The sequence below is a fragment of the Canis lupus genome, chromosome 13, assembly GCF_048164855.1.
Source record: "Canis lupus baileyi chromosome 13, mCanLup2.hap1, whole genome shotgun sequence".
Lineage (NCBI taxonomy): Eukaryota > Metazoa > Chordata > Mammalia > Carnivora > Canidae > Canis > Canis lupus.
Genome location: NC_132850.1, coordinates 50,973,011 through 50,994,380, shown reverse-complemented (window position 1 = coordinate 50,994,380; position 21,370 = coordinate 50,973,011). Strand labels below are relative to the sequence as shown.

The 21,370-nt window shown below is 38.8% G+C and overlaps 1 protein-coding gene and 1 pseudogene across 3 annotated transcripts in view; both read left to right on the top strand.

The window, feature by feature from the left end:
• The window catches only part of GATB (glutamyl-tRNA amidotransferase subunit B), a 107,132-nt gene that overhangs the window by 8,825 nt on the left and 76,937 nt on the right, over positions 1-21,370 (top strand). Inside the window, exon 1 of one of the 3 annotated variants that reach the window (XM_072773635.1) lies at positions 8,914-9,033. The exons of the other annotated variants lie outside the window; for them this stretch is intronic. Within the exon in view, the coding sequence (XP_072629736.1) occupies positions 8,971-9,033 (63 nt within the window). The 5' untranslated portion in view covers positions 8,914-8,970. Of the gene's footprint in view, positions 1-8,913; positions 9,034-21,370 lie in introns of those variants that run through there. 3 annotated transcript variants of the gene reach the window in all.
• Positions 15,533-16,844, top strand: LOC140603074 (small ribosomal subunit protein uS8 pseudogene; annotated as a pseudogene).

Sequence of the window (21,370 nt, the reverse complement as noted above, 5' to 3'; positions counted from 1 at the left end):
TTCATATGTGTTAACTTATTTTAATATCATGTTAACTATGTCAGGCAATTATCATCATCATCCCAATTGGAAAGTAAGCGGAGGAGCTGGATGCAAACCCTGTAGTCTGGCTTCCAGGTTCATACTGTAACCCTTTACCATCCTATCTCTTATGGTTTCCCTTAGGTGATCCACAGCTTTAAGCTCCTCTACTGCCATGGGCCCCAGATTTTCTTTCTCACTTTTGAGCTGTGTGTGTGTGTGTGTTTATAAATTTATATGTTTGTATAAATGTATGCATAGATACAATACTTGTTTTCATCCCCCTTCTCCCTCCCACTCCCAGTGTGTCTGTCCCCCCAGCTGTGTATCACTCAGGCTGCTGTTTTTGACCAGTGGTTAGAAACCCCCCAACCCCATTCTGATTGATGACCCTTCTGAATGTTTCTTAGGACCACAAGCATTTTTCTTCTTATTTTGCCTTTAGTTTTAGAATTATATGAAATCCCATCATAAATCTTCAGACTGAAAAGGTCATTCAGCCCATTTTCTTGCTTACAGGCAGGATTACAACTAAACTAAGGACAGCATTCTTTGTTTTTATTAGCAGGGATTCAGCCTCATTCATTACTTTGACCTAGTAAAACCTCTTACTCTAGTACGGAATCTTCCTTAATTTATTAAATAATTCTAATTAAATAATTGTAATAAATAATGTCCATAGAATTTAGACAGAATCTTAGGTTATCTGCTTATAATTTATTTCCAATTTATCAGTGTGATTCTAATTTCTCTACTTGTAATACTTTGCACATGAGATGTGAAATGGGAGGAAAAATAGGAAAGAAAACATATTTGTTTGATAAAATGTCAAATTTACAAGTCTGTTTGCTTCATAATTTGTTAATGTTTCTGGTAATGGTGAGATTTTTAAGTTTGTTTGAAATTTATGCATGTGCAAACCTGCTTGATCATACATATATACACACACTCACTCACGCTCACTCACTCTTATTTGAAATGCTTGCCCCCCCCTCCTGATGTCAGTCCTTATGCAGGAGAAAGCAAAGAGAACATTGTTGCCTCTGCTGATGCCAGCTGGTAGGTTGCTCAGCTATGGCCCCTAGATAACCACTTCTGATAATCAGGCTGCACCACAATTAGGTTAATTAGAAAGTAGTGACTCTGCTCTTGTTTTGCTGGTTTGAAAGCTCTTATCTGTACGTAACACAGAACCCCCTAGTAACTATGAATATCTATTGTTTCCAGAGCTGGGGAAAGGGCTTTTATAAAAGCTCTTTTCCGTGCGTGTATGCAAGAGTATTCTCCTCTTTTCTTAGGATTGGCCTGTCTAAAAAAGCATTTGAGGTCCAATATCAAAGATGTTTGGAACTGGCTCTGGTAACTATGGAATGAAAACTGGAATAGTATTTACTACATTTTACAAAACTTTTCTTTGTGCACAAGAGTGTGTACAGTTGACCCTTGAATAACATAGGCGTTAGAGGCACACAGTCGAAAATCCTACTAATAGCCCACTGTTGACCAGAAACCATACCAATAACAGTCAATTAACACATATTTTGTTGGTTATGTGTATTATATACTGCATTTTTATAATAAAGTTTCTAGAAAAGAAAACATTAAAAAAATATAAGGAAGAGAAAATATATTTACAATACTGTATGTATCCAAAAAAACTCCATGTATAAGTGGACCTGCACAGTACAAACCTGTGTTGTTCAAGAGTTAACTGTATTACTATTAGTAGCAAGAGAGAGGGAAGTGAAGAGGTAGAAAAGTAGGATGTGAGTAAATCTGATAATGCCTGCCCTCTGGAAACTAACAACAATGAAGAGACCATGCTTTATACTAGAGATTCATATTTGAACATGTCTGCACATTGTACTGTAAGGGATCTTGCCCCTTAAAGAAATGATAATGTGAATGCTTTGTAAAATACTTTGAGATTAACTTAATTATTAAATTTCTTATGGCATATTTATTTAAAGTTAGCTATCAACATCTTGGCTCTCTGAACACAGCAGATACTGGTAATAACTTTTGTTTTGAAGGACGTAATAGATTTAGAAACGCTTGTTCTAGAGAGCATTCGGCTGAAGTGCTTTGCTAACTCTTAATTCTAAATGTAATTATAAAAATTTGTTTTTAACTGAAAACTAAACGAAATAGAAATTCAAGAACACAGTGTTAGGGAAGTGTTTAAATGCATACATTTATAATCAGATCTATATTTACCTCTCTGTCCATTCACACTAGATGATGTTTAGTTTATCCAAAGACAAAATGTGACAGTTTTCTATTAATTTTTTTTCCATTTCAGTGATTTGCTTTAATATAATCTGTAGAACTTATAATTACATTGTATTCTCAGACTTTAATCCTGCTAGTCACTCTCCAAGTCACTTTGATAGTTTTCCTTCATTCCTTTGTAAAGTAGGGTGTTCCACAGGTGAAGGGTTTTTTCCCTGTGACCCTTGTCCCTATAAATGTGCTGTGTCTGTGAGCTCATCCACACAAATGTGGAAAGGTTCGGCTCTTAAACTCATCTGATGGTCCAGACTTGCCTTATGACATCATTAACTGGCTGTCTCCCGTGAACTCAGATGACTCCTGACGGTGATGGACTTACATGGTCAGTAGGCAGCATGCCTTCACCTCCCCTCATGTGGGAAGCATTTGACTCCTTCCCCTGCCATGGATCTTTTCCCAACTTTCCGTGGATTCTTGAGAGCTTCGCTCTCCAGAACAGTTTTCACCTCTCTCACCTCTGTGGCAGTCTTGCCTGCAGTATTCTCCACATGAAATCTGACTATAATCTGACTATAATAATCTCTACTTTGTATCAATATATTTTTGTTTCATACGGTTGATTGACCATCCTATTATATATATTGTTTATAGGGATTTTTGTGTTTGATTATAAATTTCTAAAAAGCAGTTTATGGATCTTCCTTGGGCCACTTGACAGTACCCTGTATACAAAATATATATAACATCCTTAATAAATATTTCTCCATCTAATTACATACACTTACATGTGCATACATGAAGAGTCCACTTGAAAGAATGTTCTAAGTCTTTAAAACCCTTTTAATATTTTTTAACTTCTTTATGGGAATCTTTCTAAGATTGATTGATTGATTTCAGAGAGAGAGAGAGAAAGAGTATACACATGCATGGCAGTGGGGAGAGGGAGAGAGTCCTAAGCGGACTCCTTGCTGAACCACAAGACTCACTCTCATGGCCCTGAGATCACAACCTGAGCCGAAACCAAGAGTTGGATGCTGAACTGACTGCACCACTGAGGCCTGAGGCACTCCTTAAAGTTTTTTTTTTTTTTTTTTGTAATCTCTACACCCAACATGGTGCTCAAACTAACAACCCTGAGATCAAGAGGGGAATCTTAATAAAATGCATTTTAATACTTTCCCACTTTCACATAGGGCATACCTAACTTACAAGCCAACCTTTTCTTGATTACTCAAGGTTATCAGCAGCATCAATTATTCCTCAGTATTGTTACATAATGTTGCCTTGGAGGGCTGTTAAGGTGTGTACAGCTATCTGATCCTACAGTAAATGGCTAAAATAGCCATTCTTTTTAGGTTTCCTGTTATAGGCTTTTTCCTTGTTATTACAGTCATCTACTCTTCACCTTTTTAAAGCTACTGTCAGTATATTTGGCTCAGGGAACCCCTACTTGTTCATTTTCCACTTCTCAATCATTACTTCTGATCTGCTCTAGCCCGGAAAGCCTGATTATCACTTGTTAATGTAAATAAGAACAAGTTTCTGCACAGAGACCTGTCCATCCTACAACATAAACTACATAAATGGTATGAATCTTGTTAGCTTTTTAAAGTTATAAACAGTATGAGAATGCAGTAGGAAGAGATCCTGGAAATTATTCAATTTAGTCCTTTTAATTTATATATGGGAGAACTGCTCTTGTGACTTGCCCACAGTCACACAGTTGCTCAGTGTCCCAGTCAGATTAGAGTTCAAGTTTAGCTTCTAATCTGTATTCCACCATAATGGGAGTTTCTGGTAGGTGCTGTTATTTTGCAGGTATGTGTATATTTCAAAACATACCATTGATAAATGTATATGTACTATGTTTATAGATGTGCATCCAGGGCAGCCCGGGTGGCTCAGCGGTTTAGCGCCGCCTTCAGCCCAGGGCCTAATCCTAGAGACCCAGGATCGAGTCCCACATCGGGCTCCCTGCATGGAGCCTGCTTCTCCCTCTGCCTGTGACTCTGCCTCTCAGTCTCTCTCTCTCTCTCACTCTCTCTCTGTCTCACATGAATAAATAATGTGCATCCATGTGCTGATAGACACATAGGCATGGACTATACAGCATTGACCCTGATCATGTGCACTGTTTATTACAACATTTACTAGGTGAGAGATCTAAATCTGGGGAGAGAGAAAAGAGGAAGAGTGCTGATTCAGAAGAAGAAATGGATAAAAGGAGACCTAACCTAATAAGACTGACTTCCTCCAGACCTACCATTAAGAGGCAGCCCTAACTGTGGACAGCTCTCAGCTGTCCATATCACTATGCAAATAGTGATCAGAATGGAACATTCTTTTAGGATCTTTGCTGTATGTTTCATCCAGGAAAATTTTCTCTACACTTTCTTTTGATTCACAAATTCTCTGTTAAGTCTACTTGGCTTTTTAACATATCCACTGAGTTTTTTTTTTATTTTACTGAGAGTATCTTCTATTTATAGAAATTCTGTTTTTCTCCTTTAAATGTCTCCTGTCTTTTTGAAAATATCTTATTCCCTTTATATGTGTTTAGTTCTTTATTTCTTTAGTAATTTTAAATCTACATATTTTATACAGTCTGTGTTGTGTTCAGTAGTTCTGTTACCTGAAGTTCTATCTTGCCCTGCTTTTTGTGTGTCTGCTGATTCTGGCTAGGTGATCTTGTGTATTTTGTAATTTTGAATTATGAAGTTGTGTTTGACAGGGCTTTATTAATGGGAATCTTGTGGCTGCATTGAGAACCAGTCTCTCCAAAGAGCTTTTACAGTGGCTTTTGCCAGATGCTGCAGATCTAAGCCATTTTTCATGTTTATCTCTTAGCTGGGGGGTCCCTAGACCACAGAGTTAATAAATTTGAACCCCAAGTCTGCCCGAGAGTAGACTTGTGACTTAATTCTTAGGGAAAACTTTTGTGTTTTGTTTTAATCTGAAGTCTGGGCTGAGACTTTATTAAGATTGCAATCTTATAGGAGGGAACAGAGGTTGTAACCATGGAGCTAGGGCTGCACCCAAGGCTATGAATGAGGGTGACTCAGAGACTCAGAATGGGGCAAGGAAGGCATTTTTATACCTCTTTCTGGCTTCCTTTCTTCTGCCACCAAGATATCTCTCCTGTGTAATTGCAGTTCTTTATACCAGTGAAGGCGGAGATCTGTACACATCATATTGTCTGTCCTTTTGTCACAGACACAGATCAAGTGATTGATTGAGCTCTTCCAAATTTCCCCTAGTTGTGCACATTCTCATACATTGCCTTTATTTTTCTTTTTACTGAAGTATAGATCATATACAATATTAGTTTCAGGTGTACAGCAGTGATTTGATGTTTATATACGTTATGAAATGATCACCACAATAAGTCTAGTTACCATCTGTCACCATACAGAATTATTGTAATATTATTGACTATATTTCTTATGCTGTACTTTTCCTCTCATGACTTATTTATTTTATAACTGAAAGTTTGTGTCTCTTGATCCCCTTCATCTATTTCACCGATCCCCGTCTGCTCCCCTCTAGCACCCACCAGTGTGTTCTCTGTGTATATGACTCTCTATTTTGTTTATTCATTTGATTTATTTTTTAGATTCCACATATAAGTGAAATCATACTGTATTCATCTTTGTCTGTCTTTACTTACCATAATACCTTCTAGGTCTATCCATGAAATGGTAAGATTTCATTCTTTTTTATGATTGAATAATTTTCCATTGTTATATATACCACATCTTCTTTATCCATTCATCATTTGATGAACACTTGCATTGCTTCCCTGTCTTGGCTATTGTAAATAATGCTACAGTGAATATAGAGGCGCATATATCTTTTCAAATTCATGTTTTCATTTTCTTCAGATAAATACCCAAGCAGTAGAATTGCTGAACTGTATGGTAGTTCTATTTTTAATTTTTTATACTGCTTTCCATAGTGGCTGCACCATTTTATATTCTCACCAACAGTGCATGAGGGTTCCTTTTTCTCCACATCCTCACTAGTGCTTGGTATTTTTTTTGTCTTTTTTCATATTAGCCATTCTGACAAATGTGAAGTAGTATCTTATTATGGTTATGATTTACATTTCCCTTAAGATTAGTGATGTTGAGCATCTTTTTGTGTGCCTGTTGGCAGTCTGTATATCTTCTTTAGAAAAATGTTTATTCAGATCCCCTGCTCATTTTTTAAATTTAAATTTTTTTAAATTTATTTATGATAGAGAGAGAGAGAGAGAGAGAGGCAGAGACATAGGCAGAGGGAGAAGCAGGCTCCATGCACCGGGAGCCCGACGTGGGATTAGATCCCGGGTCTCCAGGATCGTGCCCTGGGCCAAAGGCAGGCGCCAAACCGCTGCGCCACCCAGGGACCCCCACTGCTCATTTTTTAATTGAATTGTTTGTGGGGGTTTTTTTGGGGGTGTTGGGTTGTATGAATTCTTTATATATTTTAGATATTAGCCCTTCATCAGATATATCATTTGGAAATCTTCTCCCATTCATAGCTTACCTTTTCATTTTGTTGATGATTTCCTTTGCTACCTTAAAAACTTTTTAGTTTGATATAGTCCCATGTGTTTATTTTTGCTTTTTTTGCCCTTGCCTGAGGAGACAGGTCCTACACACACACACACACACACACACATACACACACACACGTACTGCTAAGACCAATGTCCAAGAATTTACTGTTTATGTTTTCTTTTAAGAGTTTTATGGTTTCAGATCTTACATTTAAGTCTTTAATCCATTAGAGTTTCTTTTTTGTATATGGTATACAAGTGGCCTCGTCTCATCCTTTTCTATGAGGTTGCCCTGTTTTCCCATCACCAGTTATTGTAGAGACTATCTTTTCCCCATTGCACATAATTGCCTCTTTAGTCATAGATTAATTGACCATATAAGCACAGGTTTATTTCTGGGCTCTCTATTCTGTTCCATTAATCTATTTTTATGCCAACATTATATTGTTTTGTTCTGTTTCTTTTAAGATTTCATTTATTCATGAGAGACATAGAGAGGCAGAGACATAAAAAGAGGGACAAGCAGGCTTCTAGCAGGGATCCCAATGCAGGACTCGATCCCCCCAGACCAGGATCATACCCTGAGCTGAAGGCAGACACTCAACTGCTGAGCCACCCAGGTGTCCCTATGCCAACACCATATTGTTTAGATTACTATAATTTTGAAGTATAATTTGAAGTCTGGGAGCATGATACCTCCAGTTTTGCTATTCTTTCTCATGATTGCTTTGGCTATATGGAGTCCTTTGTAGTTCCATACAAATTTTAGGATTATTTGTTCTAATCTGTGAAAAATGCTGTTGGTATTTTGATAGGGATTGAATTGAATCTATAGATTGCTTTGGGTAGTATGAACATTTTAATAATATTAACTTCTAGTCCATGAGCATGAAGTATCTTTCCATTTATTACCGTTCATGACCTGAGCCTAAGGCAGACTCTTAACCAACTCAGCCACCCAGTTGTTCCTCCAGCTTTGCTTTTCTTTTTCAAAGCTGCTTTGGCTATTCAGGGTCTTTTGTGGTCCCATATGAATTTTAGAATTCTTTGTTCTAGCTCTGTGAAAAATGCAGTTGGTATTTTGATGGGGATTGGATTAACTCTAGATTGCTTTTATTCCTTCGTTGACCCATTGGTTGTTTAGTAGCATGTTGTTTCAGGCTTCACACGTTTGCATTTTTTTCCAGTTTCAGACTTGTTTTATGGCTTATGTGATATATCCTGGAAAATGTTCCACATGCACTGAAAAGAATGTGTATTGTGTATCTGGATTGAATGTTCTGTGTATATTTGTTAAGTCCATCTGATCTAAGGTATTGCCTCAGGAATTTTCTGCCTAGATCTATCCATTGATATAAGTGGGTTGTTAAAGTCCCCTACTCTTACTGTATTACTGTCAGTTGTTCCCTTTATGTCTCTTACTATTTGCCTTATATATGTAGGGGCTTCTATGTTAAGTGCGTATGTATTTACAATTGGTAATTCTCTTGTTGGATTGACCCTCTTATTACGTAACACACTTGTTTGTGTTTTCTTACAGTCTTTATATTGAAGTCAATTTTGTCTAGTAAATGTATTATTATCCTAACTTTCTTTTTATTTTCATTTGTATAGAATATATTTTTCCATCCCTTCATTTTCAGTCTGTATGTTTCTTTAGGTCTGAAGTGAGTCTCTTGTAGGCAACATAAATGAGTCTTGTTTTTGTTTTTTAAATTCATTCAGTTGCCTTTGTCTTTTGGTTGGAGGATTTAGTGCATTTACATTTAGTACATTTACATTTAAAGTAATTATGGATAGGTACTGATTGCCATTATGTTGTTTTCTGTTTGTGTTTGTGGTTCTCTCTGTTCCTTCTCTTGCTCTCTTCATTTGTAATGACTTTCTTTAGTGTTATGTTTGGATTCCTTCCTCTTTATTTTTTGTGTATGTAGTATAGGTTTTTTTTAATATTATGAGGTTCATATATAACAGTGTAGGTATTAGCAATCAAGTTGATCACTTAATTCAAACACATGTGGAAAACACTATTTTTACGTTCTTTCTGCCGTGTTTTATGCATTTGACTTCATATTTTACATCTTTTTTTTTTTTAAGTTTTTTTTATTTATTTATGATAGTCACACAGAGAGAGAGAGAGAGAGGCAGAGACACAGGCAGAGAGAGAAGCAGGCTCCATGCACCGGGAGCCCGACGTGGGATTCGATCCCGGGTCTCCAGGATCGCGCCCTGAGCCAAAGGCAAGCGCCAAACCGCTGCGCCACCCAGGGATCCCTATATTTTACATCTTTTTGTTTTGTGTCTCTTTTAAGTAGTTATTACAGATTTAGTTAATTTTACTACTTTTATCTTTTCACCTTCATGCCAGCTTTGTAAAAGTCTGATCCACTACCTTTACTATATGTTTGCTTTTACCAGATATTTTGCTTTCATAATTTTCTAATTTTTCTTTTTGACTTAAAGAATTTCCTATAAAATTTCTTGTAAGGCTAATTTCATGGTGATGAACTCCTTTAACTTTTTGTTTGTCTGGTAAACGCTTTTATTTCCTTCAATTCTGAATGATAACCTTGCCAGGTAGAATATTTTAGGTTGTAGGGTTTTTCCTTTGAACATTTCCAGTGTATCCTGCCACTCTCTTATAACTTGCAAGGTTTCTGTAGAAAAGTCCACTGATAGTTTTATGGGAGCACTTTGTACATAATTAGTTGCTTTTCTCTTGCTACTTTTAAGATTCTCTCCTTATCTTTAATTTTTGACATTTTATTATATGTTTTTCTGAGGTCATCTCGTTTGGTGCTCTCTGTGCCTCCCAGATCTGGATATCTGCTTTCTTCCCCAAGTGAGGAAAATTTTCAGCTATTATTTCTTTAAATAAGATTTCTGCCCCTTTCTCTCTGTCCTTTTAGGACCCCTATATTTCAGGTGTTAGTCCACTTGATGTTGTCCTATAGGTCCCGTAAACTATTCCCATTTTTTTAAATCTTTTTTTTTTTCCTTTTTACTGTTCAGCATGGGTGATTTCTACTCTATCCAGATCGCTGATCTGTTCTGCATTCTCTAATCTGCTGTTAATTTGCTCTCGTGTATTTTTCATTTTGGTTATTGTATTCTTCAGCTCTGATTGGTTCTTTTTTATATTTTCTTTCTCTTTGTTGTAGTTTTTACTGTAGTCGACTATTTTCCCAAGTTCAGTGAGCATCTTTATGACCATTACTTTAAACTCTTTATCAGGTAGATTGCTTATCTTCTTTTTGTTCAGTTCTCTTTCTGAGGTTTTGTTTTGTTCTTTCATTTGGAACATATTCCTCTGTCTCTTCATTTTGCCTGACTCTCTATGTTTGTTTTTGTGCATGAAGGAGCTCAGCTACATCTCCTGGTCTTGAAGGAGTGGTCTAATGTAGAAAGCATCCTGTGGGACCCAGAAGCACAGTCCTCCCATGGTCACCAGAACCAGGACCTCCAGGGGCATCACCTGTGGGCTGTATGCCTCCTTCTGTTCTGGCTGGGATGTGACTGCTGTGGTCTCACTGGTGGGCAGGGCTAGTCCCCAGCACATTTGAGATGTCCAGTGGAGGCTACTGCAAGCATGCTTGGGGAAGTCTAGTCCTTGTTATGGCTGGCTGTAAGACCCAACTATTCTGGGTATGCTGGGGGGCAGAGCTGCTCTCCAGCTTAAGAGTGACCTTGAAGGGGGGCCCTGGTGCCAGTTGAGGCCACTTGCCAGGTGTGGTGTGGTGAGAACCTACTGTGCAGGGGCACTGTTCCTGGCTGAGGCTGCCTGTGGTTGTGGCTGGGTAGGAGCAGTTTTGGAGGGAGCACCAGTCTTGGCTGAGCCACTTGCCAGTTGTGACAAGGTGGGAGCTGCTTTAGGGATTTGCTTGTCCTGGCAGAGTCTGTCCATTAGGCATGGCAGAGTGGGAGCATTATGGAGGGACACTTGCCAAGGCTGGCAGAGGTTGGGTATGGCAGGTCCACAGGGGAACACAGGGCAGGGTGAACAATACTATCAAGGTAGGTAGAGAGTGTTAGAACTGGCTCTGGCTAGGAGTGGGCCAGCTAGGTAATAGGAGGGCAGGAAAGATGGTGCCTCTCCATGCTTCTGTTCCTGGAGAAAATTCCTAAAGATTCCTGTCTCTTGTACATGTCCTGAAACTCATCAGTGAAGCTCCTTCACATATGACCAGGTAGTTTTCCATCTTATGCCTCTGGCCCAGTCCCCAAACAAGTGAGCTTGTACACAGGTCCTTTAAGAGAAGAGTCTTGGTTTCCCATACCTCCCACTCTCTTAGAGGTAAGCCCAACTCATTTTCAAAGCTCCTGGAGTTAAGCTCCACTAATTCTCAAAGCCAGACATCATGGGGACTCATCTTCCCAGTGCAGGGGATGTTAATGTGGATCTTGAACCCCTCATTCCTCAAGGACAATCTCCATACCTGTGATATTCCTCCTACTTGCAGGTCCCACATTTGAGGGTAAGGGTCAAGATCACATCTCTACCCCTCCTACGACTCTCAGTGTGGCTTTTTGTTTATATCTTTAGCTGTGGAATAATGTTCTGCTAGTCTTCAGATCATTCTCAGAGAGGGTTGCTTTGTATATAGTTGCAGCCTTAGTGTGTCTGTGGGAGGAGTTGAGTTCAGGATCCTCCTACTCCACCATCTTGATCACCCACTTACCCATTGACTTCAAAAGTTCTCATTTTCCAAAAAGAATTTATCCCTGTTGAATTATTCTCTTCACCTTTGTATGGAAATGATGATGCCATCTCATTCCTCTTAAGGAAAACAAAAACCAATGTGATAGAATTGAAAAGTTCAGCCAGCAATGGTGGGAGACCCATGAGGGAACCGAGGTTTAGTTTTGCCCTCCACCCCAGCCTTGGGAAACCTGAGGAACATCATCTGACCTTTTCCCTGGGTGACCCCCTGAAGCCTGCAAAGCATCTCTCTGACCCAGCTGTATTTCTCTGCTGTCTTCTTTTTTTCTGATAAGGGAACATCTCCAGGCAGCATGCTTATCTCCCCCAGAGATTCATTCCTGAGGAAGAAACCTTCAGTATTGTGTTTGGAAAGGGCTTTTCTCCCATTTCCATATTTCCTTATGCTGGTTTGTTTTCCCCTCAAAATATGTGCTTGGATGAGAGATTGCACACAGTAACAACGAGCCCTTGTCAGAGGAGATAGTGCTATACTTAGAACACATAACTGTTTAAAATGAATTTGGTACATTACTGCACCAAAAAGTCTGTCATACTAGAAAGTGAGGTGGGGATGTGTAGAAAATAAAATATAAACACATTACCAAAAATGCCCAAGAGTATGAAAGCTTAGGGGTCCTTTGTTGATATAAATATATAGTAGTTAAAAAAAATTACCTAACAGTGTTCTGTGACACTATTTTTGTCTCTGACATTCAGGCAGCTCATACAGGCTTTGTTCTAGTGATTTATACTAGAAGCCTATAATAAAAATGCAGCCTGAAATCATGCAGTTGGGTACCATTCATTTTTCTTCCACGGACAGTTCCAGAACTTTAAAAAATTGCAGCAGACATGTAAAAGCTCCTCCCTCACAGGAAATGCATGGCCATCCATGGCATCTGGCCCTCTTGGCTTTATGGAGTCATTGGTGATGCTCTGAAGGTTTCTAGATTGGTTTTATGGGTATTAGAAAAAAATGTCCAGGAAGATATTAGGGGGTCATTAAAAATAAGAACAGCTTCTCCTTTTGAGTCAGAACTTGTATGTTGATTGAGAAATCAACATACAAGTGAGATAGTTGGAGGTGAGCATGTCAGCTTTATTACCAATAATACCTTGATTGAAAAATACAACGTAACATATAGCCAAATAACTTCTAGTACTTTCTGCTTAAGTTGAACTGGCTCCCCAGAACTGTAGGCTTTTCACTTGTAGGTAAAGAGCCTGTTTCTACAGAAGACTTCAGATGTCCACACTGGACCAGAATGTATCATCTCTGTGGGCATGCTGATTAGAAAGAGTTCATATAGCTTTATTCTGATTATTTGTACTAGAGAGCTGTAATAAAAATGTTCAGCCAGAGGGGCCAACCCACACGTGCATGGTATCTTTTCCCAAAGTCACTAGTCAAAAAAGTCACTCCTCTTTTGGGGACAAAAAAAGTATGGAACAGATTGCAAAACCCAGCCACATGGTAACATGGAGGCAAGAGAAGAGAGAATGCCCACTTCTACCCTCAAAAGCATGAGACAATTTTACTGTGTCTGTATTGTATCTGAAAGTAGATATGAAAATACTCTTTATGGATGGGTTGTATGGAATTCTTTCTCCATACCACAAGTGAATATACTTGTCATCTGAGGCCATTGGGATGGGTCTTTCTTACTTGGTCATTTTTTTTTTTAATGTTTATTTATTTATGATAGTCACAGAGAGAGAAAGAGAGAGAGGCAGAGACACAGGCAGAGGGAGAAGCAGGCTCCATGCACCAGAAGCCCAATGTGGGATTTGATCCCGGGTCTCCAGGATCGCGCCCTGGGCCAAAGGCAGGCGCCAAACCCCTGCTCCACCCAGGGATCCCTTACTTGGTCATTTCTATATGTATTTTCAGCTTCATATTTGTATGGTGGCAGGGGGTTAGAGGCAATAGTTGTCTATTCTGTGTATACAGCAGCATCTCGGAGAACTTTTTTCCTGAGCTCTTTTTAAAATCTTGGCAAAATTGGGAAGTCATTTTGCTGTTGGCATATCAGAGATGACAAACGCTCAGCTTGGTGATGTTGGCATAGTTAGTGTAGTCAGGCTGGGCTCCTCTGAAGAGCATTCTGTTCCTCGTGGAAGAAGGTTATTGCTAGTGAGCCTTCATGTTTTCCACCCTTCCACCACTGGTTGTGTCATTATAATAAGGCCTAGAACTGCTGGGACAAGGAAAGTGAGAATCAAAAAATGTTAGCATTTCCAGGAACCTTAAAAGTATTCTGTTCCAAATTTTGATGCATGACTCTTCTTTTACAAGTGTAAAAGCAAGAAGCATAGTCAATCAATCAAGGGTCTTTGTCATGCTCTGCAGTTTTCTTAGAAGATGCAGACAGGCAATAATATGTGCTTGTCAATAGTGTCTTGAATTTTCAGTGATGTTTGCCAACTCATAGGCCAACCCAGTGAGCAAGGTCAGGGGCTCCAACCCCAGCTGACAGAAGAAGAAACGAAGGGCCTTGCTGACTTGCCTAAGGACACAGGGAAGTCAGGAGCCCAGTTAAAAATAGAAGGGAGAGTTGCCTGGTTCCCATTCTTAGCATAAAGTACCAGACTTCATTCCCTTCTGCAGGATTTGCTAATTGTTCATTTGCAATAAAACATAACAGGGAATTTTTCCTTTATAGCTGGTTGTAAACATTTAAGATGCCCATACTCACTCATAACCTGTATTCACTTGTCATAGCCAGCCAGCGACCTTATTTGCCTTATTTCTTTTTCTCTTCCATTTCTACATCTATGAACACAGAGAAGTTAATGTCTATGAAAATACTTTATAAAGTCTCAAATGGCCTGTAAATGTTTTTTGGTATTATTATGATACTCATATTCTTAACTTTGCATCATTAAAAATATAAATACTTCCATTTCCTAGTGGCCAGTAAGGTTGGCGAAGAAAGGGGGGTTGATAAACATTTGTGTAACACTCACTGAAATAACTTAAGGTGGCACATGTCACAATAGCATGCATTTAATTAAGATGAAGTTCTCAATCATAGATGTTTTTCAGAAATGCATAAATTGAGAAATTTCATGTGTGATTTATACAATGAAGCCACAGAATGGAAGCATCAACTGAAAGTGAGATACCCATATACAGGTTTGGGGGAAGCTAAAAGTATTTTCAACCAGAAACTGTATAATTGGGGAAGATCATTTTCCTATCAGGTAAAAGAACAAGTTGTCTTTTCTTATTCTCCATTACATGTGTGTGAGCCATATGCAGGACTTATATACTTATATGTAGATAGTAGAGAGCTCCCTGTTAATAGATTGTTCACATTCCTGGAGGACTGCACCATACTTCAGCACCTATACAGGGCCCTGATACGTCCCACTTAATTAGGCACAAGAAGGTTGTAGAGAGATACAATATCTAGAATGTTTTCTTTCTACAGCTGATTTTCGGCCCTGGTGAATACAGGCTTCTGATACACATGTACAGCTTATGAGTTAACATCAGTTTAAATAGCTCCTGCCTCCTCCAGGCTCTCTCTCCCCACCCCTTACAGCTTGTAATATCTCTCCATCCTCTCAGGGAGGAGAATTATCTACTCCTTTCTCCCGCCTCCACACTTTTTATTTTGAAGAAATTCAAACTTCTGAAAAAGTAAAAAAAAAAAAAAAAAAAAAAAAGTACAGTGAACCTCCATCCTGCACCTAGATTGTTTTTTCCTTTGGATGAGTCACTTGCGAGTAGGTTGCAGACATCATGGCACTTCATCCCCAAATATCTCTGCAACTATCTCCAAGGAACAAAAACGTTCTCTTCTGGGATCACTGTAAAACGATCACACTAAGGACAGCTGACAGTGATACAGCATTAGCATCTGAGACACAGTTCATATTCATGCTCCCATAGTTGTCTCAGTATTATCCTTTGTTTTCTTCTCCCCTGTCCAAAATCCATTCAGAGATCACATGTTGTGTCTACTTGTTATGGCTCTTTAGCCTCATTTTCTTCCTTTTTCCTTCTCCTTTGCCTCCCGCCTTCCATTCTTTTCTTTTTCTTTTTCTTTTTCTTTTTTTTTTCAGGATTGATTGATTGATTTGACAGAGAGAGAGCCAGAGAGCACAAGCAGGGGAGTGGCAGAGGGAGAGGGAGGAGCAGGTTCCTTGCCAAGCAGGGAGCCCCAACGTGAGGCTCTATCCCAGGACTCTGGGATCACTGCCTGAGCCAGAGACAGATGCTTAACCAACTGAGCCACCGAGGCATCCCTTTTTCCCTTCCCTTCTTTTAAGTCCAGGCCAGTTCTTTTATTATCTACTCCTGAAGCAAAGATAATTAAGAAAATAGGATGTTTTGCTCTATGAAAGTGTGACTTTTTTCCTTTTTAATCTGTTAACCTCCATGATTTCATGGCTTGCTGTGAAGTCTCTACTGAGATGCATTCCAATCGGATACATAAAACGAAAGACAGTTTTTTTGTCCTAAAAATCTGCGTCCTGATAGACTCCTCCAAAGGCTCATTCTTCAGGACATGCCTGGGACTGATGAACACAGCAGGTACCTGTGTCTCTAGGACTTTGCTTTTGATATTCACAGGCATTGCTCCACCAGATGCCCCTATTCATACCAATGGTGAATACCCAGCTAGCATTTCTTAGAGTTGGGTTGGTTCAGGCCAGCTGTTTGATTTTTTAGCAAGTCAGATCTTTCAACATGATACTAACCTTTTATACAAAGATGAAAGTAGATCTCATTCTGAGTCATTAGAGCTTTTCAGTCGTGAAATTAATGTTTCTTACCTCTATTACTGATTACTCTTGAGGTTTCACTAATAGGAAACAGTTTGTCATTCCGTTGAATTTCTCCAGGTATAGAATCTTGTGAGTAGCTCTTTCTGCCATCTCTCCGAGCTGCCACAATGGTGCGCATGAACGTCCTGGCAAATGCCCTCAAGAGCATCAACAATGCTGAAAAGAGAGGCAAGCGCCAGGTTCTTATCAGGCCATGCTCCAAAGCCATTGTCCGATTTCTCACTGTGATGATGAAGCATGGTTACATTGGCGAATTTGAAATCATCGATGATAACAAAGCTGGGAAAATTGTTGTGAACCTCACAGGGAGGTTAAACAAGTGTGGAGTGATCAGCCCCAGATTTGATGTACAACTGAAAGATCTAGAAAAATGGCAGAATAACCTGTTCCCATCCCGCCAGTTTCGTTTCATTGTACTGACAACCTCAGCTGGCATCATGGACCACGAAGAAGCAAGACGAAGACACACAGGAGGGAAAATCCTGGGATTCTTTTTCTAGGGATGTAATTCATACGTGCAAATAAAATGCCTCAATGGAAAAAAAAAAAAAAGAATCTTGTGAGTAAATTTTAAGATTAGAAAAGACTTGGAAGTTTCTGTATGAGGGCAATCTAAAATGAGTGGATTTGTATGTTTTAGCCTTTTTGACATTAATATATATATTTTAAAAGTTATAAACAAGAGAAAAACAAATTTCAGAGTTAAAGTGAGTGGGGGAGAACTTTCTCCATTAAAGATTGTGGTCCCATCTCAAAGTTTTGTTGGAAAGGAACAATGACTTAAAAAAATATGATTCCTATATCTGCTTCATGCCTTCATACGTCTCTTCTCCACAGAATGTCTTTGCATTTCAGACATCTCTACTGTTGTAGAAGACAGGAATTCACAAATGTGTGGTGGACATCAATGAGATGAGGGTAAAAATTGGCTCTTTTAATTGATTTATAACTATACAACTTGTTAGAAGGTAGTTCCTTTCATTTGAGAATGGGAGCTTTTTCCAGCCACAGGCAAGTGTACAATGTTATCCAGGAAAATTTTGTTACACCATAAAATAGAAAATGAAGTAATATAAGCTTCCTGAGGCATTAAGAAATATGATCTCCAATGCATTGGAGATAACACACTAATTATCACAAAAGGTGTTGGCTGTCATTTAAGGGGGAAATATTATATTGACATAATACATAATTTCAGCAGCTGTTGTTCCTTACTTTAGATTGTAAATCTGGACTAATGGATCTATGGAGCTGTTTAGACCTTTTCTCATTAGAGTCCCTTGCCTCCTAGAAAAACTTGCCCATAAAAGAGTCAATTGAGATGGGCATTTTGTATTTAATAACATTTCCATTCTGAAACTAGTATTTTATAAATATCTACCATGTATTGAGTAATTTTATTTAATTCACAGAACAATCCTGCAAAATTACCATTCTTCTAACAGATAAGGAAACTGAGAGAGGTTAGGTAATTTGTGCAAGGTTACACAGCTAGTAATAGTAGGGTTTAGGTTCAGGTCTTTCTGACTTAGTTTTGTTCCAGTTTGTCAGTTAGTAAAAGTCTTCTCATAGATCAGTTTGATTGCAGTTAGTAATGCCAAGTTAATAAGTGTTGGAAATGCTGTGGGAAACAGAGACCAGTTAATGTGCACGCCCAATCTTGCTTTTTACTGGCTGCCAGCCACTCTTGAGCCTTGTCTGATTTGGCAATGTAGCCAAGCATGAGACTTCACAAATGAACATTATAGTAGCTGGGTCACTGGCCTTCAACTCCAAAGTGAAGTCCAAGCAAACCAGGATGTGTCGTGTGAAAACTTTGTAACTAGGAGAGAGATAGGTCTAGAATTGCCAAGTCTCTTCCTTCTTTTTTTGTACAACCCAGAGGTCAGTGTTAGATCTTAGTGTGCCAGTGATCTGTAGAAAAGCAAGAAAGATTGCTCCAGTTCTAAAGACCAAGCTAGTCTGGGCTAGTCCAAGCTGTTGGTGACTGTGGGCACCGGCTCTAGCCACCTGACCTTGCCGCATGGGCAATAGGCAAGAGGATAATGGAATCTCAGCGGAGGAGAGTGCGCCTTCGGGCACTTAGACCAACACAACATCCTTGCCTTTGATCTTGACCAGTTCTAGGGAGTGGAATTGGTACAAGAGAATAAAGACGAGTCTTGGAGCTGAAAATGGTGAAAACTGCCAAACCATACCCTTTATTTAAATAAGAATTGTTTCCTGGGAAGTGGATATTTGAGAATGAATATATATATATATATATATATATATATATATATATATATATATTACATTGAAGTGGATATTTGAGAAGTGGATATTTGAGAATGAATATATATATATATATATGAAATGTTAATTAAATGTGAAAGAGGGATTTAAACAAAAGAGAAAATATAGCATTCATTTTCTCCTAGGCAGTGTCCATGTTTAGGCATGAGGATCATGTATTTATGTGGACATATCCCTATAAATATTTAATATCTGCATAAAGCTAGTAACTTTTGATACTAAAATTTCACTTTAAAAAATTATCTTACCTAACCAGTTTTCTCAAGTTTAATTTTCATAGCTCAAGAGTGTATGTATTTGTTTTGAGTGATGATCAAAGAGCTTAGTGGTAAGAAGGGATGTGGGGTTGAGGAAATGGGACAACAATTTTCTCTACCATAATGAAAATTTATCTGTGTAGTAACTTTTTCTTTGAATGTGAATTAGAAGGAGTTCATGCTTTGAGATAAATTTACGGTTAGCAGTAAGATAAAGGCCCATTTTACTGCCTTATTTTTACTTAATCAATCTTAATTACTTCCCCTCCATAAATTAAAGCATTTACAATGCTATATCTTAATCATCAGATTTGTCATAGATAGCATTAGTTTCACAGAATAATTGCCATTTGGGCTTTTTATAAAACACTGCTTTATGGTCTTTGTTTTAATGCTCCAAAAGAATTGTTAACTGGATTTTCAGTCAGTACACGAGTCTTGTACATGTTGCCTCAATTTTTCAAGAAGGTACTGATACTTATGGGACTAACTTTGGGGATCATAGCACCATGGGCTCACTAGTTAAGAATAAAGGAGGAAGGGGAGAGAAATGGTGTGAATTCTAGACTGTTTTGAAAGACAGGCAGTTTGATTTATTTGAACTACATCACAAAATATTCCTGGTATAGGTCTCAGAGGCTGACTTTAGTAAAAGAATTTGTTGATAATTAGTAGAATTCTAGAACATTCTAGGGAATATTGTATTGACTTCAGTAGGTTCTGTAATCTTCATTCTGTTGATTTGCTTAGCAAATCCTTTCCTAATGGTTAATGTAGACTTAGAGTTCATTCCAACCCAAGTTGTCACAAATGTTCCTTAGAAACTTGGCTAGCATTTCATAATTTTTGGCTCCCAGTATATGAAAAAGGAGTCCACAGAATTTTCAATTTTATGTTGATTGGACGGACTTGAGAGTGGCATCTTTTTATTAATTAGCTATTGTCAAAAGAAAAAGTCACAGAAGTGAATATAAAAACCCATGTATTTTCTGTGCAGTAGGGTCTGCATGTCCCTATATCACACCTTATCATTCCTTTGCTTCACTGAGTATCACAGAGGTGATTTTGTTCCTGATGCCCCAGGCCAGGGGGAAAGACTAGAGGTGGGAGGAAAGAAGCCATAAAGAATTTCTCTCTTCCCTTCCTGGCAACCCGTCTGGTAGTGGCTGGGTATTGTCCCTGATTCCAGCTCCCAGGAGAAAGGTTCACCACGTTTCCAGGGTCCTCTGGGTGCCCCATGCCCTGGCTCCGGTAACGTTGCTTCTTCCCACCCCACCCCTCCAACAAAGGGTAGGAGTGGCATCCTGCTGTTGAAAATCTTGTAAATGCCTCACATGTCCTCTGTGACATCTCTACTCTTCTGTCATCTGTATAATAAAGTCTTTGTATCAAAGTCATTCTGTTTTACATACTAAGAATAGTTTCTTTTTCCAGACATACACATTTTATAGAACAATTCTGCTTTTATTTCATAGCTTACAGTCTTTTGGATGTTGATAAAGGGAATGTTAAGTTATTCATTACCTCAGTTAATGTTTAATCAGCTTGGTATTGGATTTAGGAAGTGGGGCAAAGGGGAATAAGATAAAATGACTTGACTGTCCTCAGGGAGCTCACTCTGCTTGAGGAGACAGTGCTTTACCAGAGTGCATGGGAGCTGGAGAAGAGGGAATACCTAGACCACAGTAGTGGTGGACATCCATTCCTTGCCAGGGGCTAAGGTCTTGCTCAAGCAGATGAGAAAAAAAGGTCATTACCAGCAGAAGCAGCAGTTTGTACAAAAGCATGTCAAATGCAAGTTGGCATGAGGGTCTGTGGAGTTAGGGACAGTGGAAGAAGAGGAAACCAGAAAGGTAGTCAGGGGCTAAATCATGAAGGACATAGAAGACTCCACCAAACACTTGGACTTTATCCTGTTAGTGATGAAAAGTAGTAGAGAAGGGTTTTAAGCATGGACAGATGCATGGACAGACCCTTTAGAAAGGTGGCTCTTGAATGGGTGTGTGAAGGAGATCTTAGAGGACTGGAATGGAGGGAGAGAAACCTGGTTGGTTGCTAGGTGCAGAAGGGGATGCTGTTTGAATAGAGGCCTGAATTAAACCAGAGGATTGAGAGGAAGGGGAGAAAGTCAATATATACTAAGGAAGCAGAATGTGTGCAGCTTGATGATTTTTTTTGGAGGAGGGGAGTGTGTGTTAGAAGTTGTCATTAAATGATGGTCCGTTGTACTCAGAGATTAGGAGATGTTTGCTTGGTCAGGCTAAATAAGTCTTAAAACTAGAAGACAATTTCTCAAATCAGAGCACAGTGTGTCCTTGGAGGTCTGATGCACATTTCTCCTACCTCTACTTTTATCTTGTAATTAAATAGAAGAACCTTTTCGCTTATTTTATAAATCATTTTATGAGTAGCACTATACATCTAAGGATTTCAGAAGTCTGTCAATAAAACATCCCCTGCTAATGGAGAAAACCTATAGGTCCACTCAGTATCAAATGTTTCACATGCCAGAGACTGTGTATTATT